General features: G+C 39.8%; 4 protein-coding genes across 4 annotated transcripts; 2 read left to right on the forward strand and 2 right to left on the reverse strand.

Annotated features, from left to right (window-relative positions):
* Window positions 1–1,818: 1,818 nt before the first annotated feature.
* LOC310927272 (cell division cycle protein 20 homolog) lies at window positions 1,819–6,284 on the forward strand (the record flags this gene model as incomplete). The annotated part of the gene is made up of 10 exons (XM_083889567.1): window positions 1,819–2,008; window positions 2,540–2,676; window positions 2,837–3,029; window positions 3,228–3,424; window positions 3,964–4,058; window positions 4,153–4,390; window positions 4,503–4,628; window positions 4,755–4,872; window positions 4,977–5,111; window positions 6,274–6,284. The coding sequence occupies 10 exons, from the start codon at window positions 1,819–1,821 to the stop codon at window positions 6,282–6,284; spliced, it is 1,440 nt and encodes a 479-aa protein (XP_083745693.1).
* Window positions 6,285–7,333: 1,049 nt separating this feature from the next.
* LOC310927273 (cell division cycle protein 20 homolog) lies at window positions 7,334–16,655 on the forward strand (the record flags this gene model as incomplete). The annotated part of the gene is given in 19 exon segments (XM_083889568.1): window positions 7,334–7,523; window positions 8,055–8,191; window positions 8,352–8,544; window positions 8,743–8,939; window positions 9,479–9,573; window positions 9,667–9,752; window positions 9,755–9,894; window positions 10,007–10,132; window positions 10,259–10,376; window positions 10,481–10,615; window positions 13,831–13,929; window positions 13,996–14,109; window positions 14,343–14,539; window positions 15,331–15,425; window positions 15,518–15,755; window positions 15,868–15,993; window positions 16,120–16,237; window positions 16,342–16,473; window positions 16,636–16,655. Coding segments are annotated over 19 exon segments (2,556 nt in total).
* Window positions 16,656–16,887: 232 nt separating this feature from the next.
* cacybp (calcyclin binding protein) lies at window positions 16,888–19,191 on the reverse strand. The gene is made up of 6 exons (XM_083890231.1): window positions 19,088–19,191; window positions 18,175–18,385; window positions 17,967–18,063; window positions 17,740–17,839; window positions 17,531–17,625; window positions 16,888–17,273 (listed from the first exon to the last, which is right to left on the reverse strand). Exons 1-6 carry the CDS (start codon window positions 19,103–19,105, stop codon window positions 17,108–17,110), a joined length of 687 nt encoding a protein of 228 aa, XP_083746357.1. The 5' UTR covers window positions 19,106–19,191; the 3' UTR covers window positions 16,888–17,107.
* Window positions 19,192–19,534: 343 nt separating this feature from the next.
* mrps14 (mitochondrial ribosomal protein S14) lies at window positions 19,535–21,203 on the reverse strand (the record flags this gene model as incomplete). Its single annotated transcript, XM_083889893.1, has 3 exons — window positions 19,535–20,083; window positions 20,248–20,412; window positions 21,135–21,203. The coding sequence occupies 3 exons, from the start codon at window positions 21,201–21,203 to the stop codon at window positions 19,901–19,903; spliced, it is 417 nt and encodes a 138-aa protein (XP_083746019.1). The 3' UTR covers window positions 19,535–19,900.
* Between the last annotated feature and the right edge of the window lie 6,548 nt (window positions 21,204–27,751).

Consider the following 27,751-nt stretch of genomic DNA (forward strand, 5'->3'; position numbering starts at 1 on the left):
CGGGTACCACCGACTGTGTACCGATTACAAATTACACAGACGCTAGGTCGAGCAGACAATGCTAACCGCTAGCGCCCGTAACAATAACACAAAGAAAAATGTCGGGAGCGGGAGCGAGTACAACGCCTTCACCGATTTATTTAACAAAGTAAGATATACTCTCAAAGGAGGCGAAAGACGCCTGGTATACTCAGCCAGTTGTAGCGTTGGCTGATCCAACCTTCTGTTTCGGAGTGTCCACGGCGAACCGCGACGAAACTCCGTCTCCGCTCGTCGCAGCCCTTGGAGGGCGAGGAGCTCGCAGCTCCGACAAATTGTCACAGGGCTACCGGCGACAAAGCGGCGATGAACGCTTTAATTCAGCTAGGATTTACTGACATGCGTATACCTGCATAGCGAGAAGATGAAAAGGAACAGATCCTCTGATGTCACCGGAAGATATAGGCTAGCCGGGCGTCATCAGGGGTCATGGGTGACTTTGTTGGTATAAACACTCGACCTGCGCATGCGCGAGATGGAGATATCCAGTGCTAAAGCACCGCCTCTGGCGGTCAGTAAGGATGAAATAGAACATGTCACGTTTTGTTTTTTTGGTCTCACAGTTATATGAGGAAATATAACTGTACGTCAATGACAGGGCAGAAGCTAAAAGACAGTATTTGGTGAGCTGATTTTTCTGCAGGTGAATAAAAGTACGAAGTTCTCTTGACTTAAATGATATTAGATAACCGAGTATTTGATTTTCTTTATCTCATCAGATAACACATAGGGAGAACAGGATTTAATTAGGATTTGTGTCAGGCAACACCGCCGTCTACTGGATGATGAGTAATGTCTCACCCAAACTGCATGCGCTCAATTAACAGGGTCAACTTCAAAGCTCTTCCACGGACAAATAGTTCCATCTCCTGCAACAGTCAGAACAGTTAAAATAACAACTAGTGAAGTACAGTATAGTTCACTAGGTTTTATTTAAGTAAGTAATAAAGTATGAGAAACAAGCACAGAGTCCGCATAACCGTGTGCAGCGACCAGCTCTTTGTAATTGGGAGCAAACACCAGTGACGAGGTCTAAAAGACACAGTTAACAAGTAATCCATGTTGTCAGTTTTAAGTTCAGTTCTCAAAACCAAATAAAAGCAACAACATTATCTGACGATTGTCATAAAAACACAAGAATGTATCAGGCTGCCAAAAAGTTTAAAGTTATGACGTTACAGGCAGAGTCTCTGGGCGTGGCCTGTCATTGAGTGGGCGTGTCTCCAGGGAGGGCCGTGTGCGTCACTCTCTGTTGCCCCGCGCATGCGCTGTTTACATTCGAACTGTTGCAGGTGGAGGTAAGTGGAAAATATGAGTTCTCCGCGTTTTCTGGAAAAAGTCACTTCTATATTTTAATTTTGGGACAACAACAGAGTCACGTTTGATTTAATTTGATGAAGCGATAGCAAATGGATGAATGTCTGTGTAATATGCTTTTATTTTGCCACTCTACGTAGATTTAACTTTTAACGGGATAAAGCTACCAACTGGTATGCATATTTGCGTTAAGGCGACTTTAATTAGAATTAAATAGTGTCGCCTTAACTAATATTATTGTGGTGACTGACTATAGTACATTTTTATACAACTCATTTATTGAGCTGTAGTCCTCAAATGAAACATTTACTGGCTCAAACCAGCTGCTAACGTAGTGCTAACTCTGCCGCTTAGCTAACATAGCTAACAGTGCGCAGCCGTAACTAGCTTTTGTAAGTAAACACTGTAGATTAAAGTTAACACGTTTATTCTTTATTCCATTCCTGTGAAGAGTTGGATGAAATGGCACAGTTTGGGTTCGAGAACAACATTCCCAGTATCCTGAAGCCGGACATGACCTCCACAAACGCTCCTGTGGCGAGGTGGCAGAGGAAGACCAGCTCCTCCAACACCGCTGGCCTCAGCTGTTTGTGTCCGGGAAAATCTGCCAATGTGTCGCTGAGTTCCTCCAAAACATCGAGCAAAACCCCAGGTAATGTACTTGATACAAGAGCAATGTTACCCCTGCACATTATATATAGATTGTTACAGATTGTTGTCATGTTTACAGCTGTTCAAGAGACAGTATAAAACACACATCCTAAATCCCCATCCCCACCCACAGTCTCTACAACAGATTAAGAAAGGAGTCATGAACAGGGAAAAAAAGATTAAGTGTTGTTCATACAATTGAAGAATTCCAAACATACGCACTGTACATTCATGACACGAATGTACACAGGGGAGACACTTCACTAATTACTGGAGAAGAACAAGTGTCTCGTCTTAGTTCTGTATTTGAAGGCTCTGTACCTTTAGTGGGAGTTTTCCCGTGTAAATGTCCTTTTAGACGTTGTCGATTGGTCCCGTATCAGTTGGTCAGCGGCCTTCACCAACTCTTACAGAGCCTTCCTACACTATGCAGAGCAGCTTTCCGTACTATCCCGCTGCAGCTGTAGGTGGACAATATCTCTGTACTGTTCTTATAAATTATATTTATATCTGTATATGTTTTGTTTCATAGGCAAAGGAAAAAAACAAATGCCGTCCAAGGTCGGCGCTGACCGCTTCATTCCCACCAGAAACGGTAAACATATGGAGGTGGCAAGTTTCCTGCTCACAAAGAAGAATGAGCCCGTGGACACAAACAATACAACATCAGTAAGTAAAGTTTGACCTCCTCCTCTGCACTGCAGCAGCAGGTGTTCTTACAGTTCTATCTAAGCTTTACGTGTTGTAGTTTTTCAGTACGTCGTCCAGAATAAGTGACCTCTTTTAGATGCTTTAGATGAGTTAATTGTTGACTGTATAACACCAACAGGAAAAGCAGAACACCTGGTCTGTTGCATTAAACGGATTCGACATCGATGAGGCAAAGATCCTGCACTTTGGCGGTCAAAACAACTCAAAAGGCCTCTACAGTCAGGCTGCAACTTCCTCGGTCAAGAGGACGAGATGCATATCTTCAACTCCTGACAGAATCTTGGATGCTCCCGGGCTTCTAAATGATTTCTGTAAGTTGAGCACTTCAGTGTTTCCAATTTTTTTGTGGACAGTCCCATTTTGTTCTTGAACAGGAATATATCCATAATTAATGTTTCATATATGTACAGCAATCTGAGGAAGATGGATAACGTCCAATACATGAGACTACAGCGCTAGAAAAAGATCAGTGTAAATCAAAGTTCTCATTTCTACATATTCTTCTACAGATTTGAATCTGCTTGACTGGAGCAGCCGAAATGTTCTTGCTGTGGCTCTTCACAACAGTGTTTATCTGTGGGATGCCACTCAAGGAGACGCCACTCTTCTTACGAAAATGAAACATGAAGAGGGCTACGTCTCCTCGTTGTCCTGGGCCAACGAGGGAAGCCACCTTGCTGTCGGCACCAGTGAATGCACAGTTCAGGTCAGTGTGTGGTGATGTACACATGGACCCTGAGTTCATGAGGATGCCTGGAAGTTACTCTCTCCCCCTCTTCCGGCAGGACTCTGCTTTTCTTTCTGTTGTTCTTCTTCTCTATTTCATTTCCTCATCTTTGGGTAATTTATATAAAGTATCAGAGATTATCTGAATTTTTTTCATCCAGGTAATATACATTTGCATAGTGTAGGAGCAGGTGCAGTGACCCACGAGTGAATGGGAGACTGCAGTTAAAGGCGCTGAGAGTTTTTATATCCACACCGCGTTTGAGGAGGACTTCTGCTAACTGTGGCTCCTTTGCATCATGGAGCCATATTTTATACGCATCGAAAAATTTGAAAAGACTACTTGAGTGAAACTATTTTCGGTTTTGACTCCATTATTCTTTACTCTACACGTGTCATTTTGTTCACATGTTCTCAGCCCCTTTTTTCTAACGCGTGTAATGTGTGAAGACAAGAAATGTTGAATTTGCTTTGCAGGATCTTTTACTGACTGGTTGTTCTTTTGTTCTCTTTTCTCAGTTGTGGGATGTTGAAAACCACAAGCGTTTACGTAGCATGGGCGGCCACATAGCTAGAGTTGGGAGCCTGAGCTGGAATGACCATATCCTATCCAGGTACAGTTTTTTTCCTCGTCTCATTTTAAGACCATTCATTCAAATGGTTTTGATTTTTTGATGGACTAAAAGTCATGTTTCCTATCCCCCTCAGTGGCTCTAGATCAGGGAACATTCACCATCATGATGTGAGGGTGGCAAACCATCATATCGCCACAATCTCTGGCCACTCACACGAGGTGTGTGGGCTGAAGTGGTCTCCAGATGGGCGATACTTGGCCAGTGGGGGCAATGACAACTTGGTGTGTGTGTGGCCCCGTGTGCAGGACGGAAGCACCAGCAACGGGAGCCAGCCGGTCCACTGCTGGAGCAAACACCAAGGAGCTGTCAAGGTATACAACTACAGTGTATACTTGTTTCACTGGACTCTGTGATGACATGGTTATATTTGTCATGAATATTCTGTTATAGGTGTGTAAAATCTATTTGGATGTGTTGTTGTAGGCTTTAGCCTGGTGTCCATGGCAGCCAAACGTCCTGGCATCTGGAGGCGGTACCAGTGATCGTCGCATCCTAATCTGGAATGTAGACAGTGGCTCCTGCCTCACTTCTCTTGACACTCGGTCCCAGGTACTGCACGCTGATACATTCTTGTGTTTTTGTGATAACCATCAGATAATGTTGTTGCTTTTATTTGCTTTTGAGAACTGAACTTCAAACTGACAACATGGATTTCTTGCTCGCTGTGTCTTTTAGATCTCTTCGCTGGTGTTTGCACCCAATTACCAGGAGCTGGTTTCTGCCCACGGTGATGCCCACAACAACGTTGTCATCTGGAAGTATCCAACGCTCACCAGAGTCGCAGAGCTCAACGGTATGTCATTGTTTTGAGAGGACAGACTCTGTGCTTGTTCCCAATGCTTTACATTGAATAACACCTAGTGAACTATACTTGAATGTCATTTCTGTTTGTTTTAGGCCACGAGGACCGAGTTCTCAACTTGACTCTGAGTCCAGACTGCTCCACCGCTGCGACTCTTGCAGCGGATGAAACCGTTCGTCTGTGGAAGAGCTTTGTGGTCAAGCCTGTTAAGAAGAGGGCCAAAGAAAGGAGTGCATTTCATCATTCAATTAGATAATTATTATATTTATTTTTTATTATGGATTATGCAAATTATACACTGTGACTGTAAATATGTAAATAAAAATCAGTAACCGTATTTAACCAGAGTCATGTTGTGGGCTGTTTATTTCTTCTTTACTGTATGGAAGAAGAATATTTGTTTCCATTCAGTTTGACATAATTTACAGCAACATTTCTTAGCTGGATGGACTGGCCAATTGTTCAGGGTGTGACGCCGCCTATCGCCCTGTCAGCTCCGATTGACACAGCACCCTGCACGACCCTCATGGGGAAGATCAAGTGGCAGAAGATGGATGGATTTCTTAGCTGGACTATGTTGCATTTAGTGTTTGCATGATCTGACATAATTAAGTCCAAATTCTCATGTTGCTCTTCAACAGTTAAATCTGAATAAGAAAACCTTAAGTCAAAGGACAAAGTCATCATTACTGATAACGGTACATGTGCTTCTGCCTCCATGAGAGAAACGTTGGCGTCCGGAACACCTCAGGGGTGTCTGTAAGATGGTACTGACCCAGAGAGCAATTAGATTTGAGCCAGATCCATCCTCGTGTCAGCTGATCCAGCAGAATTTTATTTATTTCACTTTGATGAGAAAGATCGCTCGATTAGTTTCACTCAGTCTCTGTTGAGAGTACACCAATGAACACAGTGTAAGTCACCGCCTAATTATGCAAAATCACAATACCGTAATAAACAGTGTAACGTTTATTTCCCACTGGTCTTAAAGTGGAACATTTTATGTGTGGCACGTGTTAAACGTGTGCACGCCACAACTGCTTTCCAAATGAGACAGACCTTTATCTAAAATGTATTTTCTTTCAAATGATAAATAAATACAAGGAAAAAAATGTCTCATCGTGCTAGTCTTCAGCGGTCTTCATCTTCGACTGCAATACCTCAGATGTCCTCATAAAATGCAGCATAAATTAGCCATGTTTTAAAACATGTCACGTTTTGTTTTTTTGGCCTCAGTTATATGAGGAAATATAACTGTACGTCAATGACAGGGCAGAAGCTAAAAGACAGTATTTGGTGAGCTGATTTTTCTGCAGGTGAATAAAAGTACGAAGTTCTCTTGACTTAAATGATATTAGATAACCGAGTATTTGATTTTCTTTATCTCATCAGATAACACATAGGGAGAACAGGATTTAATTAGGATTTGTGTCAGGCAACACCGCCGTCTACTGGATGATGAGTAATGTCTCACCCAAACTGCATGCGCTCAATTAACAGGGTCAACTTCAAAGCTCTTCCACGGACAAATAGTTCCATCTCCTGCAACAGTCAGAACAGTTAAAATAACAACTAGTGAAGTACAGTATAGTTCACTAGGTTTTATTTAAGTAAGTAATAAAGTATGAGAAACAAGCACAGAGTCCGCATAACCGTGTGCAGCGACCAGCTCTTTGTAATTGGGAGCAAACACCAGTGACGAGGTCTAAAAGACACAGTTAACAAGTAATCCATGTTGTCAGTTTTAAGTTCAGTTCTCAAAACCAAATAAAAGCAACAACATTATCTGATGATTGTCATAAAAACACAAGAATGTATCAGGCTGCCAAAAAGTTTAAAGTTATGACGTTTCAGGCAGAGACTCTGGGCGTGGCCTGTCATTGAGTGGGCGTGTCTCCAGGGAGGGCCGTGTGCGTCACTCTCTGTTGCCCCGCGCATGCGCTGTTTACATTCGAACTGTTGCAGGTGGAGGTAAGTGGAAAATATGAGTTCTCCGCGTTTTCTGGAAAAAGTCACTTCTATATTTTAATTTTGGGACAACAACAGAGTCACGTTTGGTTTAATTTGATGAAGCGATAGCAAATGGATGAATGTCTGTGTAATATGCTTTTATTTTGCCACTCTACGTAGATTTAACTTTTAACGGGATAAAGCTACCAACTGGTATGCATATTTGCGTTAAGGCGACTTTAATTAGAATTAAATAGTGTCGCCTTAACTAATATTATTGTGGTGACTGACTATAGTACATTTTTATACAACTCATTTATTGAGCTGTAGTCCTCAAATGAAACATTTACTGGCTCAAACCAGCTACTAACGTAGTGCTAACTCTGCCGCTTAGCTAACATAGCTAACAGTGCGCAGCCGTAACTAGCTTTTGTAAGTAAACACTGTAGATTAAAGTTAACACGTTTATTCTTTATTCCATTCCTGTGAAGAGTTGGATGAAATGGCACAGTTTGGGTTCGAGAACAACATTCCCAGTATCCTGAAGCCGGACATGACCTCCACAAACGCTCCTGTGGCGAGGTGGCAGAGGAAGACCAGCTCCTCCAACACCGCTGGCCTCAGCTGTTTGTGTCCGGGAAAATCTGCCAATGTGTCGCTGAGTTCCTCCAAAACATCGAGCAAAACCCCAGGTAATGTACTTGATACAAGAGCAATGTTACCCCTGCACATTATATATAGATTGTTACAGATTGTTGTCATGTTTACAGCTGTTCAAGAGACAGTATAAAACACACATCCTAAATCCCCATCCCCACCCACAGTCTCTACAACAGATTAAGAAAGGAGTCATGAACAGGGAAAAAAAGATTAAGTGTTGTTCATACAATTGAAGAATTCCAAACATACGCACTGTACATTCATGACACGAATGTACACAGGGGAGACACTTCACTAATTACTGGAGAAGAACAAGTGTCTCGTCTTAGTTCTGTATTTGAAGGCTCTGTACCTTTAGTGGGAGTTTTCCTGTGTAAATGTCCTTTTAGACGTTGTCGATTGGTCCCGTATCAGTTGGTCAGCGGCCTTCACCAACTCTTACAGAGCCTTCCTACACTATGCAGAGCAGCTTTCCGTACTATCCTGCTGCAGCTGTAGGTGGACAATATCTCTGTACTGTTCTTATAAATTATATTTATATCTGTATATGTTTTGTTTCATAGGCAAAGGAAAAAAACAAATGCCGTCCAAGGTCGGCGCTGACCGCTTCATTCCCACCAGAAACGGTAAACATATGGAGGTGGCAAGTTTCCTGCTCACAAAGAAGAATGAGCCCGTGGACACAAACAATACAACATCAGTAAGTAAAGTTTGACCTCCTCCTCTGCACTGCAGCAGCAGGTGTTCTTACAGTTCTATCTAAGCTTTACGTGTTGTAGTTTTTCAGTACGTCGTCCAGAATAAGTGACCTCTTTTAGATGCTTTAGATGAGTTAATTGTTGACTGTATAACACCAACAGGAAAAGCAGAACGCCTGGTCTGTTGCATTAAACGGATTCGACATCGATGAGGCAAAGATCCTGCACTTTGGCGGTCAAAACAACTCAAAAGGCCTCTACAGTCAGGCTGCAACTTCCTCGGTCAAGAGGACGAGATGCATATCTTCAACTCCTGACAGAATCTTGGATGCTCCCGGGCTTCTAAATGATTTCTGTAAGTTGAGCACTTCAGTGTTTCCAATTTTTTTGTGGACAGTCCCATTTTGTTCTTGAACAGGAATATATCCATAATTAATGTTTCATATATGTACAGCAATCTGAGGAAGATGGATAACGTCCAATACATGAGACTACAGCGCTAGAAAAAGATCAGTGTAAATCAAAGTTCTCATTTCTACATATTCTTCTACAGATTTGAATCTGCTTGACTGGAGCAGCCGAAATGTTCTTGCTGTGGCTCTTCACAACAGTGTTTATCTGTGGGATGCCACTCAAGGAGACGCCACTCTTCTTACGAAAATGAAACATGAAGAGGGCTACGTCTCCTCTTTGTCCTGGGCCAACGAGGGAAGCCACCTTGCTGTCGGCACCAGTGAATGCACAGTTCAGGTCAGTGTGTGGTGATGTACACATGGACCCTGAGTTCATGAGGATGCCTGGAAGTTACTCTCTCCCCCTCTTCCGGCAGGACTCTGCTTTTCTTTCTGTTGTTCTTCTTCTCTATTTCATTTCCTCATCTTTGGGTAATTTATATAAAGTATCAGAGATTATCTGAATTTTTTTCATCCAGGTAATATACATTTGCATAGTGTAGGAGCAGGTGCAGTGACCCACGAGTGAATGAGAGACTGCAGTTAAAGGCGCTGAGAGTTTTTATATCCACACCGCGTTTGAGGAGGACTTCTGCTAACTGTGGCTCCTGTGCATCATGGAGCCATATTTTAGACGCATCGAAAAATTTGAAAAGACTACTTGAGTGAAACTATTTTCGGTTTTGACTCCATAATTCTTTACTCTACACGTGTCATTTTGTTCACATGTTCTCAGCCCCTTTTTTCTAACGCGTGTAATGTGTGAAGACAAGAAATGTTGAATTTGCTTTGCAGGATCTTTTACTGACTGGTTGTTCTTTTGTTCTCTTTTCTAAGTTGTGGGATGTTGAAAACCACAAGCGTTTACGTAGCATGGGCGGCCACATAGCTAGAGTTGGGAGCCTGAGCTGGAATGACCATATACTATCCAGGTACAGTTGTTTCCTCGTCTCATTTTAAGACCATTCATTCAAATGGTTTTGATTTTTTGATGGACTAAAAGTCATGTTTCCTATCCCCCTCAGTGGCTCTAGATCAGGGAACATTCACCATCATGATGTGAGGGTGGCAAACCATCATATCGCCACAATCTCTGGCCACTCACACGAGGTGAGTGGTCTCCAGATGGGCGATACTTGGCCAGTGGGGGCAATGACAACTTGGTGTGTGTGTTGCCCCGTGTGCAGGACGGAAGCACCAGCAACGGGAGCCAGCCGGTCCACTGCTGGAGCAAACACCAAGGAGCTGTCAAGGTAGACAACTACAGTGTATACTTGTTTCACTGGACTCTGTGATGACATGGTTATAGTTGTCATGAATATTCTGTTATAGGTGTGTAAAATCTATTTGGATGTGTTGTTGTAGGCTTTAGCCTGGTGTCCATGGCAGCCAAACGTCCTGGCATCTGGAGGCGGTACAAGTGATGGTCACATCCGAATCTGGAATGTAGACAGTGGCTCCTGCCTCACTTCTCTTGACACTCGGTCCCAGGTACTCCACACTGATACATTCTTGTGTTTTTGTGATAACCATCAGATAATGTTGTTGCTTTTATTTGCTTTTGAGAACTGAACTTCAAACTGACAACATGGATTTCTTGCTCGCTGTGTCTTTTAGATCTCTTCGCTGGTGTTTGCACCCAATTACAAGGAGCTGGTTTCTGCCCACGGTGATGCCCACAACAACGTTGTCATCTGGAAGTATCCAACGCTCACCAGAGTCGCAGAGCTCAACGGTATGTCATTGTTTTGAGAGGACAGACTCTGTGCTTGTTCCCAATGCTTTACATTGAATAACACCTAGTGAACTATACTTGAATGTCATTTCTGTTTGTTTTAGGCCACGAGGACCGAGTTCTCAACTTGACTCTGAGTCCAGACTGCTCCACCGTTGCGACTCTTGCAGGGGATGAAACCATTCGTTTGTGGAAGAGCTTTGTGGTCAAGCCTGTTAAGAAGAGGGCCAAAGAAAGGAGTGCATTTTATCATTCAATTAGATAATTATTATATTTATTTTTTATTATGGATTATGCAAATTATACACTGTGACTGTAAATATGTAAATAAAAATCAGTAACCGTATTTAACCAGAGTCATGTTGTGGGCTGTTTATTTCTTCTTTACTGTATGGAAGAAGAATATTTGTTTCCATTCAGTTTGACATAATTTACAGCAACATTTCTTAGCTGGATGGACTGGCCAATTGTTCAGGGTGTGACGCCGCCTATCGCCCTGTCAGCTCCGATTGACACAGCACCCTGCACGACCCTCATAGGGAAGATCAAGTGGCAGAAGATGGATGGATTTCTTAGCTGGACGATGTTGTAATGTAAGTCCAAATTCTCATGTTGCTCTTCAACAGTTAAATCTGAATAAGGAAAACTTACGTCAAAGGACAAAATCATTACTGATAAAGGTACATGTGTTTTTGACTCCATTAGAGACCTTTAGCCTTGCAAAATGAAAACAATGATTTGATTTTAGTCAGGTAAAATGGATAAATTGACATACATTTAAACATTTTATCTTTTTCTCAGGCATAGACATGTTTAATTTTGACAGTGGATAGACAGGAAATGGGAGAGAGAGGGGGTGTGACATGCAGCAAAGCTGGGAGTCGAACTAAGGTCCACTGCGTATGTTGCATGTGCTCTAAACCACTCAAATGCATGCGCACCAAAACATTTTAATCTTTTGAACATAGTGAGGGTCAAACAACCCAATTTCAAAGGTGAGAGAACTTTGACTTCAAAAATCAAAAACACTGATATGCTAATGAGTGATTTCATACCTGTGCAATGAGTGACTGAAACTAGCTGCAGTATTTTAGTTTAATTAAGAAGAGCACCATTCGTTTCACTCTGACTTTGTTGCACAACTCAAACATGAACAATAAACACTCATTGCAGTGTAAGTCACAATGTAATTATGCAAAAGAGAACATTTTTTGTGTGTTATGTTTTTAACGTGTGCACACCATAACTGCTTTCCAAATGTGACAGACCTGTATCTAATCTTTCATTTCAAATGATAAATAAATATAAGGTGAAAAAAATTACATTACCTTGTGACATAAACTTTGGAGCAGTTATTTATGTCATGTGCTCGTCTTCACGCAATTTATGCAGGAGCTTTTCTCTTTGTTGTTTTGTTATATTGAGTTATAAGGCTATAAGAAAAGTGTTATGCTTGAGCTTGACTGAAAGTTTTGCTGAGGACGGACCAGGTCTGTGGACATGATTCTCCACTATATGTCATCTATCTGTGATGTATAAATGGACAACATGCAATAAAGGACAATGCAATTTACACTGCTCTATAAAGAGGCAATGTGCAATTCGGCCCAGCATGATACATTACTGTTCTTATTGTTGTTGTTTTATGTCTACAGTATTTGTGACTGTGCTGTGCGTCTGTGTCCAGATGTACTTAACTGCATACATTCATGGACAGGTTGTTGCACATTTAACAGGGTCACTGACAACAAAAGACAACAAAAATCACAATAAATTTTTTTTAAATAATTTTAAAGAATTGGTAATTAAACAGTCTGTAAAAGCTAACTGTGGTGTGAACCAACAATGTGAGTCAGAAAAAAGAAGAAGTAAAAGGTTTGGATATGGAATACAGTTTTCTGGTTTAATTTAATTAAGCTGTTTTTATTCGATTTGAAGACCTACCATCATGTTTTCCCGCTAGATGGCGGTATACACATGTTTCTATCTATATACTGTATATTGTTTTCCTTCTTTGTTGTGAAATAATTGAACAATGCAAATATACAAACACTTATAGATGATAATGATACAGATGAAAATTATGTACAATATACAATTACACTTTATACTTTGCATTTTAAATTAACATATAGTGGAGCAGAGGTACAAGAAAGAAACTTATTTATAGATTATAATAATTAATGGGCAATAGCCAGCCTTATTTTATTATTATTATTATTATTATTATTATTATTATTATTATTATTTTGTAGTTTTGCTTATTTCTATTTTTTAAGAGAAAAAACAATGTAAAGTCATTATTAAATCCAGGGAATGAGGCCTTACAATTCCAACATTTTGTGCAGTGGATGTGATTTAATAAAAGTTGTTTTCATTCCACCAAACTTAACGTTACCACGAGCGCGCGCACAGCAGGAGTCATTCACAGGCATTTAAACTGTTTGTCATTTCTCGCCACATTCACCGTAATATTCTCAACTGCATATTGAGGTAAGTGTAAAATCATAGTTCTCCGCGTTTTCTGGAAAAAGTGACTTGTACATGTTAATTTTGAGACAAAACTGAGTCGTTTTTTAATTTAAATTGATAAAGCAGAAGGAAATTTGGATGAATGTCCGTGTAGTTTGTTTTTATTTTACACAGATTTAACTGTTAACGCTTTGAGGCAACAAACTGTTATGTATATTTGCGTTAAGTTGACTGTAATTTGTATGAAATACAGTCGAAATAACTAATATTATTTTGTTGTCTGATTTTATCACATTTTATTTAAGCTACAAAGGGTTTTTGTCCTCAATGAAACGTTTACGTCTCAAACTAGCTGCTAACGTAGTGCTAACTCTGCTGTTGAGCTAACAGTGCGCAGCTGTTACTAGCTTTTGTTTTACGTAAACACTGCAGATTAAAGTTTACAGTTGTATTCTTTGTCCCATTCATGTGAACAGTTGGACAAAATGGCGCAGTTTGAGTTATAGGAAGACATAAACAGGATCCTGCTGAAGTTGGACATGACTTCCACAGACGCTCCTGTGGCGAGGTAGCAGCGGAAGACCAGCTCCTCCAACACCGCTGGCCTCAGCTTTTTGTGTCCGTGGAAATCTGCCTATGTGTCTCCGAGGACACCGAGCGAAACTCCAGGTAATGTGTGTGCAACCAAAGAGCAATTTTACCCCTGCAAAATTTAATATAATTGTCGTGCAGAATGTTACAGATCTTTGTCATTTTTGCAGCTCTTCAATATACAGTATAGACACATTTATCCTAAATCTCCATCCAAACCCACAGTCTCTACAAAAACTGTTGTACAATTAAAGAATAACAAGCACACACAGTGTATATTAATGACATGAATATACATTAATATATATCATATAATAAATATTATTAATGCTCTTAATATTTATTATTTATTTGATCTTGATGCTTGGAATTGTTCAACTATGTACAACAGTTGTTTCGATTGAATCCTTGTCTGTTGCATTAAATGGATTCAACATTTTAGACGCAAAGATCCTTTACTTTGGAGGGAAACCAAGGAATGCACCAGAAGGTGAGGATATTATATATCAATATGCTGCAAAGTATAAATAAAGGGGGTGATGATTTGTTAATCAAGTGTTTTTTCCTCTCTATCAAAACAATTTGAAAGTCCTCTTGGGCAAGAAGACAAGATACATATCTTCAACTCCTGACAAAATCTTGGATGCTCCTGAGTTTCGAAATGATTTCTGTAAGTTTAGCACTTCACAGTCTCCTATTTTTATTTCCTATATTTATTTGTGGACAGTCCTTTATCCATAATGTATGATTTATATATATGTACATGATGTATATGATATATATATGTGTGTGTGAGTGTGTGTGTACAGCAATCTAAGGAAAATAGATAATGTCCTATACATGAGACTACAGCACTAAAAAAAGATCTGTGTAAAGTTCTCATTTCTACATATTCTTCTACAGATTTGAATCTGCTTGATTGGAGCAGTCAAAATGTTCTTGCTGTGGCTCTTCACAACTGTGTTTATCTGTGGGATGCCACTCAAGGAGTCACCACTCTTTTAACGAAAATGAAACGGGAAGAGGACTACATCTGCTCATTGTCCTGGTCCAAAAAGGGAAGCTACCTGGCTGTCGGCACCAGTGATTTCGAAGTTCAGGTCAGTGTGTGGTGATGTACACATGGACCCTGAGTTCATGAGGATGCCTGGAACTTAAAATGCAAAAAAATGTCACTACTGACTTTGTTGGCTGACAGGAAAATGTGTCATCCATCCATCCATTTTCTACTGCTTTATCCTCCACAGCTATGCCAATCTTAGCTGACAGAGCGATTGGCTGGTACACCCTGGACTGTTCCGTGTTATTAACCAGTGTTTAAAAACAAGGTTTTTCATGTTAATTATACCTGTTGAAGTGGGGACTTAAGTCCTCAGGTAACATGTAGAGAAGTGACATTTTAATCATTTTGGTGGCAGTTTAACGACATATTGCACATAAACAGAGAGCTAGTTTAGAAGCAGTCCTCGTCTTCTCTGTCCCCATCTTCCAGCAGGAGTCTGCTTTTCTTTCTGTTTTTCTCTAATTCATTTCCTCATCTTTAGGTCAAAGTAAAGTCTGTGTGTTTTTTCATCCAGGTAAGATACATTTGCGGATTGTAGGAGCAGGTGCCGTGACTCACGAGTGAATGGGAGACAATGAGAGTTTTATATCCACACCGTGTTTGAGGAGGAGTTTTGCTTACTGTGGCTCCTGTGCATGATGGAGCCATATTTTAGAAACGCTGAAAAAAAAATAGAAAACTATTTTCAGAATTCTTTACATGTGTAATTTTGTTCACATGTTCTCAGGCCCTTTTTTCTAACACGTGTAATGTGTGAAGACAAGAAATGCTAAATTTGCTTTGCAGGATCTTTTACTGACTGGTTGTTCTTTTGTTCTCTTTTCTCAGTTATTGGATGTTGAAAACCACAAGCGTTTATGTAGCATGGGCGGCCACACAGCTAGAGTTGGGAGCCTGAGCTGGAATGGCCATATTCTATCCAGGTAAAGTTGTTTCCTCCTCTCATTTTAAGACCATTCATTCAAATGGTTTTGATTTTTGATGGACTAAAAGTCATGTTTCCTATCCCACTCAGTGGCTCTAAATCAGGGAACATTCACCATCATGATGCGAGGGTGGCAAACCATCATATCGCCACAATCTCTGGCCACTCACAGGAGGTGTGTGGGCTGAAGTGGTCTCCAGATGGGCGATACTTGGCCAGTGGGGGCAATGACAACTTGGTGTGTGTGTGGCCCCGTGTGCAGGACGGAAGCACCAGCAACGGGAGCCAGCCGGTCCACTGCTGGAGCAAACACCAAGGAGCTGTCAAGGTAGACAACTACAGTGTATACTTGTTTCACTGGACTCTGTGATGACATGAATATACTTGTCATGAATATTCTGTTATAGGTGTGTAAAATCTATTTGGATGTGTTGTTGTAGGCTTTAGCCTGGTGTCCATGGCAGCCAGACGTCCTGGCTTCTGGAGGAGGTACAAGTGATGGTCACATCCGAATCTGGAATGTAGACAGTGGCTCCTGCCTCACTTCTCTTGACACTCGGTCCCAGGTACTCCACACTGATACATTCTTGTGTTTTCGTGATAACCATCAGATAATGTTGTTGCTTTTATTTGCTTTTGAGAACTGAACTTCAAACTGACAACATGGATTTCTTGCTCGCTGTGTCTTTTAGATCTCTTCGCTGGTGTTTGCACCCAATTACAAGGAGCTGGTTTCTGCCCACGGTGATGCCCACAACAACGTTGTCATCTGGAAGTATCCAACGCTCACCAGAGTCGCAGAGCTCATCGGTATGTCATTGTTTTGAGAGGACAGACTCTGTGATGGTTCCCAATACTTTACATTGAATAACACCTAGTGAACTATACTTGAATGTCATTTCTGTTTGTTTTAGGCCACGAGGAGCGGGTTCTCAACTTGACTCTGAGTCCAGACTGCTCCACCGTTGCGACTCTTGCAGGGGATGAAACCGTTCGTCTGTGGAAGAGCTTTGTGGTCAAGCCTGTTAAGAAGGCCAAATCAACACGTAGTGCATTTGATTTTCCAATTAGATAAATAATATTGTTGATTGAAGTTGCACAAATATTGTGGCAAAAATATGTAAAGTAAATAATTTTTTTGTTTTTTGTTAGGTAAAATTGATACGTTGTCTTATATTTAAACATTTTAATCTTTTGAACATAACCAGGGTCAAACAACCCCATTTAAAAACCAAGACTGTGTGAAGAACCTTCTGATTTTTGTCATTAAATATGGGCATGACTTTGGAAAATGTCCACTTACACATTCAAAATGTCAGTTCTGTTTCTTTGCAATCATTCTGCACACTAAGATTATCACTGAGGGACAATGGAACACATTTTTACTGACTTACCCTGGTCCAGTTTAATAGACGATTGACGTTTGTCAATCTTGGAAAGAAATGACAGAACAAGGCTAAACATCTATTTGATTTCTTTGACAGGTGTGTGCATAACAAACAGTGACTAACAAACCACCACTCGCCTAAATGATGGTCAGGAGCTTCAACATATTGTGGGAATGTAATTTCTAAAATTGGAACTTCAGTTTAAATCTGCAACATTTTAATAGTAATGTTACATCCCCTGTAGCCCTGGAAGATATCTTATAGTCTTGTTTAGGAAAGCAGCGAGTGTAGTTTAGACGCCCATCATGTCTTCTCCTCCTCGTATTTTCTTCTCTTGAGACTCTGACCAGGCTTTGTTGATGGTCCTCTTCATCTCGTCATCTCCATCATCATATAACTTCTTCAACATGCTCATCAGGCCATCGCTGGGATCGGACTTCTCATCAACACTGGGTTTACTGTTGGGGGGGGGGGGGGGGGGGACGACGACACAAAGGTTCATCGTAATGAGGTTTTATTTTGAGGTTAAGGTTCAGTTCGTTACTCGTGGTGCTGCATCTGCAAATGTGCCACTGACATTTGTGATGTTACATAAACACACATGCTGAGCAGTACAAGACATATACTTAATCATTTGAGCTGAGCATGCTGAATGATAACCTCAAAACAGCAGCTTTAAAAAAAAAAAAAAAAAATCACATTAGCACAAACTTACTCTTTCTCTTTAGACTGCTTTTCCACCGTGGTCAGGCACTCCCACTTCTTTGATGTCTGCTTCTTGCACATGACCAGGACCATGTCTGTTTTTATCTGTTGCAGGGATGAAAAGTGGTTACAGATCTTTCAGACAGGCAGAGAAAGTCAAATAATTTCTTCTGGATGTAAGAACCCGAGTACCCGAGTGGCTGCATCTACTATATTCACCTTTTTGAAACTGTCCTTTTCATCAATTGGATATAACAGATTGAGAATGCTCATCTGATGGTTTTTCCCATCCAGATCCTTCACCAGCACAGAATATGACCTGCAAAAGCAATATTTGTTATTACATCTGTACTTTAAGTAACACAGTATGGATATGTGGTACAATCATACTATATACTGTACACACACACACACACACACACACACACACACACACACACACACACCTTTCTGTGAAGTTGACCTCCACATTTTCTGATGGAATTTTGTGCACATCCTTCAGTGTAAGGTATATTTTGACAAATTTCTCCGACTGGTCCCAAGCTGCATATAAGATGAAAGATGGTGAACAACGGTGAACAAACCTCCAAGTTCTTACAGACACAGTACACACATTCTCTGAGCTCATTACTCTGAGTGAAAATGCTGTCATACCATAGTTGGTGATCTTGACTGTGTACGCTGCTTTAGAAGCTGCTGATGGGTCTGCTTGTCTCTTGGCCTGTTGCTCTTTTTGCTGTTGTTTGACTGAAAGCTCCTTCTCCACCTTCTTCTGCTCCTGTTTCAGGAGATCCCGCACCCTTTTCCTCTCTGATTTTTCCAAGAGTGACCCCAGCTCCAGCAAGTCTGCCTCCAACTGGTTGGTCTGTAGGGTAAAGAATCTTTGAATTAATCTGTTTATTGATAGTTTTGACATCTTTGTTATGTTCCCTTTTTAAAGTCTGCTTCCAAGACGCATTAACAACAGTCACCAGTGCTCATCAGTTGCATGGTTGAAAGTCTAAAAAGCACCAATACTTTTTCAGTCTGAGGACAAGTACAAATTAGGGCTCGAATGCAACTACCATTTTTTTTGTAAATTAGTAATCTGATTTTTTATGTTCTCCCCGTGTGTGCGTGGGAGTTATCTGGTCCAAAAACATGCACTATTGGGATTGGGTAAAATTGGACACTAAATTGACCTTAGGTCTGAGTGTGGATTGTTGTTTCACTCTCTATATATGGCCCTAATGGACTGGTGAACTGTACATGACGTAAATCTCGAGCATCACGTTGCTAGAACGTTCTGCTCCAGTCATGGACCACAGTAGTTAGCAACTTGGCTAACTACCCACATTTATCAGTTTTTTGCAAATCCACGTTTAAGTTGAGTCACGCTTAAAACATATACATTTTTCCTGTTACTATACATGAAATATAACTGTAATTTGCCGGGTTAGCGTTGGGTTGCTAAATACCCGCGCTAGCTAAAGGCGAGTATTCATTTTACAAAATGAACCTCCTTAGCCTGTAGGCGACCTTTGGTGTCGTCACTATATAAAGTGTTTAAAAAATGAAGACGATTTACCTGTTCGGTAAGATCCATTTAGGCTTAGATCAGTTTTGTTAGCTGTTTCACAGAGATGATCACTACATTGAACTCATGCAGCGTCAGTCCACACAGGAAGCGTTTGCTTTTCTTCTTCTTTGTAGTCAGAGAAGACGGCCTGTATGCACACTACTGCCATCTACAGGAATAACATCTGCAACTTCAAGACGGGCATTTCTTTGGCCAGAAATATTCATCAGTGTACTTGATTTTGTATTGATTTTAATCTTGTTCCATTTACATTATGTGTATGGACAATGATCAGTAATACATTATCACTTAAATATACTGCATTTTTTAAACTATATATTATACTGCAAGACTATTTGCACTTTGATGTGGCAAAAAGTTTAACTCAATGTATATTCTTCAATAAAAGACACATGTGCATATAGTTTGTAATGTACAACAATATTTATTCATCTTTTCTCTGGGTACAGTAATTCCATAGACATTTGTTCATTTGAGAAGTAACACCATTTTCTCTAAAAATTCAAGGAATTTATAATTTTCATGCTTAGACGAACCATATGGAAACATGGAAAAACCAATCGATGGAAGGGATAAATGTATGTCTTCTTCAGCATATACAATATACCGACAACTTGCTGCAGTTATTCAGTGGATATATTTTCAACTTTCAAGCTGTTGAGGATGATGTTTCATTGTAGTCAATAGAATACCTCCGTTTCCAGACAGTGTATTGAATGCTGATGTTTGGCTGGTTATAACCTCATAATTTGTTTTTTGCATCATGTTCCAAAGTGAATGTATTATCCAATGGCTGCTGAGTCACCATCTTGCCCTCTGAATCCCTGACATTTGGCTGTGATCAGCTAGATGACGGAAAACAATACGGCTTAGCCGCCACCTCCGCTTCACTCCTCGGGGTCGGGAAGTCATCACGCACCTGTTGCGTATTCTCACAGGGCAGCTGTCTCTGGGCAGTTCTGCAATTTCTTTATCTGCCACCTCCTGTGAAGGTTTAAAAACTGAAATCATTTCTTTGCATATGAAATCAACGTAGTTAGTTAGCAATGGAGTATGGAGTATAACAGGATAACATCCTTACTTCACAAGAAGGTACCAACAAATTGAGTAATTTGGTATGTCTTTCATGCAAGTAGATATCAGTCTACCTGAAGCTCTTTAGGCAGGATGGTGTTCTTCCTCAGTGCATTGATCCGTAACCTCTCATCAGCATATTCAAAGGCCATCTTCCTTCTCTTCACGTCCCTTAGCATCCTCCAGTTAACATAGTAACCCCTCACCTGCTCCACAGCCCCCCAGCAGCTTCTCAGGGCCTGCACACAATGTTCCAACAGTTGTTAAAGACTGACAGATAATAACATATACCTGTGCCTCATAATGAACACATAACACCTGATCACTTGTTACTAAAAATAAATGCTGGATTAGAACGTATACAATTTTTCTTATGCAAACACCAACTAAAAGTGTATCAACCACATAGTAATTACGTAATTAAGTAGACTTTTACAAAAAATCTAAATCCAGTGACCTATGTAGTGAATGGCAATGCCACTAGGACTGATTGATGTGGATATTCACAGTTCTAAAATGAAACACTGAACGGTTTCATCCTTGTTTACACAATCCTGCACAAACCACACGCACTGCTGTCATTATAACAGATGGGTCTGCACAGTGTCACTGAGTGAATGACTGAAAGGTTCAACTGACCTAGCACTACGCACACTTTTACAAAACTAACTTTACTCTGACGCCGTTTTGTTCCACGTTTATTTTACCGCAGTGGTATGAAAACTAAGACGAACTGAGCTAGTTAAGCCAGGTGTCCCTCTTAAAGAGAAAAATGCGGACACAATGCTAAGAGCTGGACACAAGCAGGTATGATAGCTAGAGAGGGTATGATAGCTATCAGAGAGGTACTTCATCACTTACAATGGAGGCTGCAGTTTCCACTCCCTTCTATCAAGTGAGCAATGCTAAATAAAACAAACAACTCAATTAATCACAAAAATGATTGATGTAAAAAGCGTACCTGTTTTGGAGCGTGGACGTTCGAATAGAGGGCATGTAAGCCTGAACATGCTAGCCTGAGGGCCGCCATGTTTTATTCTTTTTTTTTTTACTGTGCGGTAAAACCAAGATAAGACGTTCAAACACCGAGAACATCGCCACCTGCTGACCTGGAGGAGTGTGAAAAACAGTATGTACTACTCTAATTTGTTGTCCATTTTCCTAATGTTTCTTTTGTTTGTTTGTGATTTCATGTTAACATCGATATTTTGAAGTAGCAGTAACAACTAAAAATGATCAAGCACAAGACATAGCTCTGGCTGTTTTAAACATATTCCTTTTACAAAGAGTGGAGGCAGCTATAGAACCAAGGTTATCATTTTCATTAGTTTTATTTTTAAAACGAGTTAGTTTTTATATGTTTGTAGATGTTTATTTTTAGTTTTTTGTATTTGCCAGGTGCACGATTCAAAAGATAAGATAAGATAAGATAAGATAGTCCTTTATTCGTCCCGCAGTGGGGAAATTTCCAGTGTTACAGCAGCAAGACAATAAAGATAAGGATAATAAATAATAAACATGCATTACCAAAAAGAAATAGAATATATAAAGGTCATAACAAGCATTTTCTATGACAATAAAGTCATAAAAAGCTAAGTGCCTTAGTGCTACTAAGAACCAGCAGGTGGCAGTGTTGTTACATGCATTTCATCCTCGCCAAACTCGCTCTCTGTTGAAATACAATACTGTATAATTTTTTCTTTAATTTTAAGCCTAATTATTTGTGCTACAGCAGAGTTTGACCATATTTATAGGTCATTTCAGTCTTTCTAACACATGTAAATATCCTACCTTTAAAACTCTGAAATGAAAGGTAATAAGTGTATTTTAATATGATGTTATACTGTTCATAAACAGTAGATATTTTATTTTAGAGTGTGAATCACAGACATCTCAAAAGAAAACTTTTCGTGAGTCCAGAGAAACAACCTGTGTGCAGCTTTAGATCCCCATATATCTCATATATTGGTATGTAGCCTAATTATATCCAGATATCATTTATAAACTTGACAGAAATATTGATTTGATTTACATTATGATAGATTGATATGGAATTATATGAAAAAGTATATTGTGATAAGATTTGTTTCCCCATATCAACCAGCTCAGGTCTGGTCTTAGCATTGATAAGTTAAGTGCATCACTGTTGTTTATGGAAAGTGGCCAAAAAGCAAATACTGAACACAACTCTTCATAAGAACCACCACGGTTCAAAGTATTTATGAAGACGCATTGAAATGAGAGTTTGTGTTCGTCTACATTTTAATTTTATCAACATTCTAGTGAGTAATAAAAAAACAGGAGATATGAACATTAAGGTTACATTTACCATCTGGCTTTCCCTCATTTGATCAGCCACAATTATTATTATTATTATTATTAAGATTCCCTTATTAGTCCCGCATTGGGGAAATTTCCAATTTCTGCATTTTAACCCATCTGGGAGTTAGTGAACACACACAGCACACAGTGAGGTGAAGTACATGCTAACCCAGAGCAGTGAGCTGCCTGCATTCAGCGGCGCTCGGGGAGCAGTGAGGGGGTCAGGTGCCTTGCTCAAGGGCACTTCAGCAGCGGACAGGTCGGGGTTCGAACCAGTCTCAAGCTTGAAGCCCTAACCACTAGGCCACAGCTGCCCAAATATCTCTGTTCATTACAACTGTGGTTGGCAATCATGTGATTTTACAGTGGGATTGGTGATTTGTTGTCCACTTACTTACATTAAAAGACACATGCATATTTTAACTTAAAAAAAAGAATAGAAAGACATAAAGACATGTGTTTGTGTGTGCATGTTTCTTTGTCTGAATTTTTCCTTGAGGTCAAAATATACATGTGTCTTTTTATTTTCTCACTTATTAGGTAATTTATCTTTTTTTAAAACATATTTGGCTTTTTGCTCTTACTGAGTTGTTTTTAAAACCTTGCAGTGGTTGTTCCAACTTCATCAAGAAGGCAGTTTCATTTTCTCTGTAACTCCAGAGGAGTTAGTGAGAGGATACTGTTTATTACGTAAATAATAAATGTCAGCTGCTACCGTGTGCCTGCAGAAATTAAGCTGTGTGTTCGCAATAATGTACTTTTGCTGAGTTGAAGAATTCTTCAATAAGACCTAACATAATCAAACTAAAACTAGTTTCTCTGTAAGTCTATAGGACTAATCATTCTAGTCAGTATATTCAGAGGTGGAAAGAGTACTGAAATATTCTACTCCAGGTAAAGTACCACTACTTTCATGAAATCTTACTTAAGTACAAGTAAAATATGTAAACATTTACTCAAGGTAAAGTAAAAAAGTAGCTTGTTCAATCTATTCAATCACAGTAACGCTAGTTCCATTACTTTACACCTCGGATAAACATGTAAGAAATTAACACATGATAATGATTCATTGATTATATAGTATTCCTAGTGTTACTGCCATTCACAATATACATGTATATAATAATTTCTGCAATTTAGCAAAAACACAGGCTCTCTTTTATTTCATATGATAACAAGAACATAACAAATCCATAAAATTGTTAATTTGATTTTCACATTACAATAGTTTTACTTCTTCTCCTCTTGTGTGCCCAAAATGTGCCTACGCCATATTCTCTAAATGTCAAGGACAGTCTTATGTCTCCAAAACTATCTATACAAATGTGGTGAAGTGCTTACATGAGTTTTGAGATATTTGAGATATAATGAGATATTTCCTGTGTTTCTCTCACTGGGTAAAATAAAGAGCTGTTGGATCTCAAGCCTTCAACTGTCCCTTTAATCTGTATTGAACTAAAGAAACCAAAGTTATGTTACAGCATTTGAATTTGCCTTCTATCTATCTATCTATCTATCTATCTATCTATCTATCTATCTATCTATCTATCTATCTATCTATCTATCTATCTATCTATCTATCTATCTATCTATCTATCTATCTATCTATCTATCTATCTATCTATCTATCTATCTATCTATCTATCTATCTATCTATCTATCTATCTATCTATCTATCTATCTATCTATCTATCTCTGCAGAGGTCATTTTGTCTCTTACATTTCCTTAATTCAGCAAAATAAATAAACAGAAAAAAGGAGGGGGCGCCAGCAATAAAGTCAAGGAGGTATCGGCCTACTGTTGCGGTCATTAGTCATATCAGCAGATCTTGGTGTGCTTTGCCGATATCCGATAATACATTTTAAAGCCAATATCTGCCAATTGTGCATCCATCCATCTTCTACCGGCTTCATCCTCCACATGAGGTTCGCGGGCGGCGCTGGTGCCAATCTCAGCTGACATATAGGGTGAAAGGTGGGGTCACATCCTGGACAGGTCGCCAGTCCATCACAGGGCCACATATAGAGACAAACAACCATTCACTCTCACACTCACAGCTACGGGCAATTAAGAGTGACCGATTTGCCTAATCCCCAATATCTGCATGTGGACTGTGGGAGGAAACAATGATATTGTGCATCCCTAAATTAAATCAGTCAGTGAATCACCCTTCTTACACCATTACACTCCCGTCACTGACACGTCAGCATGGGAACTCTTTGTCCTCTTAGTAATCACTATCCCTACAGCTCATTTAACAAGAGGCCGTGACCTTAGTGACCCTGCTTTCCAGACTTGACAGGAATGTCTTCCCCCCTGGAGACAGAACGAGTGAGAAAAAGAGAGCTTTGTCAGTTTATGGCATGCATGTAGGCAGCACACATGTAGCCTATATGTCCAAACATGGAGATTCTTTATTTCTTCTTTATATATTTCTGTTTAACAGAGCAAAGGACAGGCTGAATTATATGATATCTAGGTAGTATACAGGTCAATAAACTGATATTGGTTTTTGCCATTATTTTCAAATCTTGGTTGTTAAATAATATGTGCCTGCAATATTAGAATTGTTCAGAGACGGGAAATGTTTCATATAATTATCATAGAACATATTTCATGCACTGAAAATAGACACAACAACTTTGTACCATCAAATAAATGATCAGTCTGCATTATAAGTCTTATAGGTCGAGTCCCATGCTTTCAATTGTGCTCTGCAGAGAGGAATAGTTTTCAGAACCATTAACTGTTCCTCTCAGTCAAGAATTTGTGAATTATTTGTTTGAATTAAGTATTACATCCATAGCCTTAATTTAAGAATACACAATCTGGGTTGTGTTACACCCTGATGCTCCTTTTTTAAAGGGATTTGGAGGTTTTTTGGTGTTTGTGAAAAGCCAAAGGTGTATGCTTAGGTGGTAATGTCAGTGTCAAGGGGAAGAACAGGCATACGTTGAAGTGAGGTCTGAAGTTAAATGTGTGCATTTATTGGTGAAGAAAGAGAAATAGCATGTGTGTGTGTGTGTGTGTGTGTGTGTGTGTGTGTGTGTGTGTGTGTGAGATGTAGACACATCTGTGATTATACTTAGTCACAGGACCACCAACGCTCTAGGAAGTGTAGTCCACAAGCTTTGAAAACAAGTTTTTCCTGACCATGGAGAATCGGGTGAAGTGTAATTCCTGGTGCTGTTTTACAAAGGTCAAATCATTTCCTTCACATATTAAGAAAGTGTATGCGATGCTTGAGTTTGAATCACATAAATACAAGCAGGAAATCACTTTTAAATTCAATATGAAAGTACGAACTAATACGTGGTCAGTGTATTATTATTTGTTACTGTCACTCTCTATGTAACCATGCATGTCTTTTTTTTTCATGGGTGACCTGCAAGGCTTCAGCTTGTCAGAGAACTTTGTTTTTGCTGTTGACTAAAATAAGATTTTTAACAGTGAGGTGAATTTCTGACAGAAAAGAACAGATTTTGCAGCAAGAACAATTAATATACTGCATGAGCTCGGTGATTTGTCACAAATGTATACTTTGCTGCAGTAACAGAGTAACAAGCTTGACACGTTTTCTTCAGTATGGCTAGGTACTTTTCTTCAGTAGCCACAGAGGCTACTGGGAGCTAACAGCAGTTAGCATTTGTAAAAGTGATCATTTTCAGGCTCTAGCAGGCACATTGCCGTCATATATAACATGTATCCACTGACAGATCAATCCTCTGAGGCTGGAAGTTTGTGTAGAACTCTGTGCTGCACTGTGGAGCCAAGAATAGAACTTTTCACGGACATCACAGACTTCCGGTTTTCGGATACCGTTGCCCTCGCCAGCACTCTCGTGTGTTTTAAGGACAAAGCGGAGCTCCGCGAGACAACAATTCCAGGAATTTAGCGCATTGTGACGTCCCAATGAGTGCGGAAGTCAACATCGCGTGTTTTATCTCCTGTACTTAGACTGAGGAGGACCACAAAAACATGAGTGAGTCATCTTTTTTCACACTTTGCCGACTCATAGGGCCTCCAGAGTCCCAAATATAAGGATTTAAATGATTAAAAAGTTGCTTTTGCATAATATGTCCCCTTTAACCATTTCATTTCTGCTGTAACCAACTGCTGTATCTCTGTGAAGAAAATAGCAATAAACCATGCTGGGTAATATCAGCTGGTGGACAGACAGTCAGGTGTCCGCACAGTGTCTCTGACCCTGCAGGACTGGTCTCCACCTGCGGAGATTTGACACCAGCTCATCTGTCAGACACTGTTTGACGTCCCTTGTCTGCGACTGAACTTCACAGGCCTCCTGTATATGAATTAGGACTCACTGATTACCATTGTGACTGCCAATTCTTGCAAGTGACCGTTAATATCTTTTGTTTCCAAGTTGCATATGTGTCTGTAAGTGTAAAATGGTAAATGTTATTGATATAAATAAAGAACATAGTCATTTAGATTTTTTTAAACAACAAGTTTTGTTGACTTCACTCCGGATATAGTTGGATTTAAGGTGTTACGACTTAAAAATAGTAATCTTCATGGCAAAACTGAAAATTAAAAACACATTTTTATGACCTGCCGTGGCCCACACTTAAGGAACAATTACAGATATTCGCGTCATATTTTTTTTTTTTTTTTTTTAATCATTATGTCATCCAACCAAGCAAAAACCACATTAACAATAATATGTGTGCTGACGGTTCACTGTAGATGACGGACATTAGCAGATAATCATAAACGTGTGAGTGTGAGAGATAAATGACAAAAAGACAGGGTGGCAGTTTATAGGTTAACTATAGTCTGTTTGTATGAATTCATTGTGTTTGACATGAAAGGAAATAAATGGACATGGAAACAAATTCGACCAAACCTCCATGTGGCATTAATCTCTCGTCCACTAAATGACTTTGGGCTTTATCTTCACTGTGTCCTCTAATCTGATCTGTTCTCCACCAAAGTCACACACATTCAGTTTACGCTGGTAAAAGAAAAATTGAATCACTCCAAAACATCTGACAAATGTAAACATGCAGAATGTGGCATCGATGCCAGCTCCCGCTCTAGTTTCCTCTGATCTGATCTTGCAATTTCCTTGTACACAATTAGAAAACATTTTGTCCCTATTTTCGGATGTTTACACTAGCGATGGGAAAAATGCCAGCTTTCAGTTGACTGTGCCAATCTTCGCCAATGACCCTCAGACAACCCAGGCATTGAGTCTGTATTTAAACATATTTCATGTGTTGGATATCTGCGGG

Source organism: Microchirus variegatus (assembly GCF_963457635.1).
Source record: "Microchirus variegatus genome assembly, chromosome: 5".
In the NCBI taxonomy this organism is placed as follows: Eukaryota; Metazoa; Chordata; class Actinopteri; order Pleuronectiformes; family Soleidae; genus Microchirus; species Microchirus variegatus.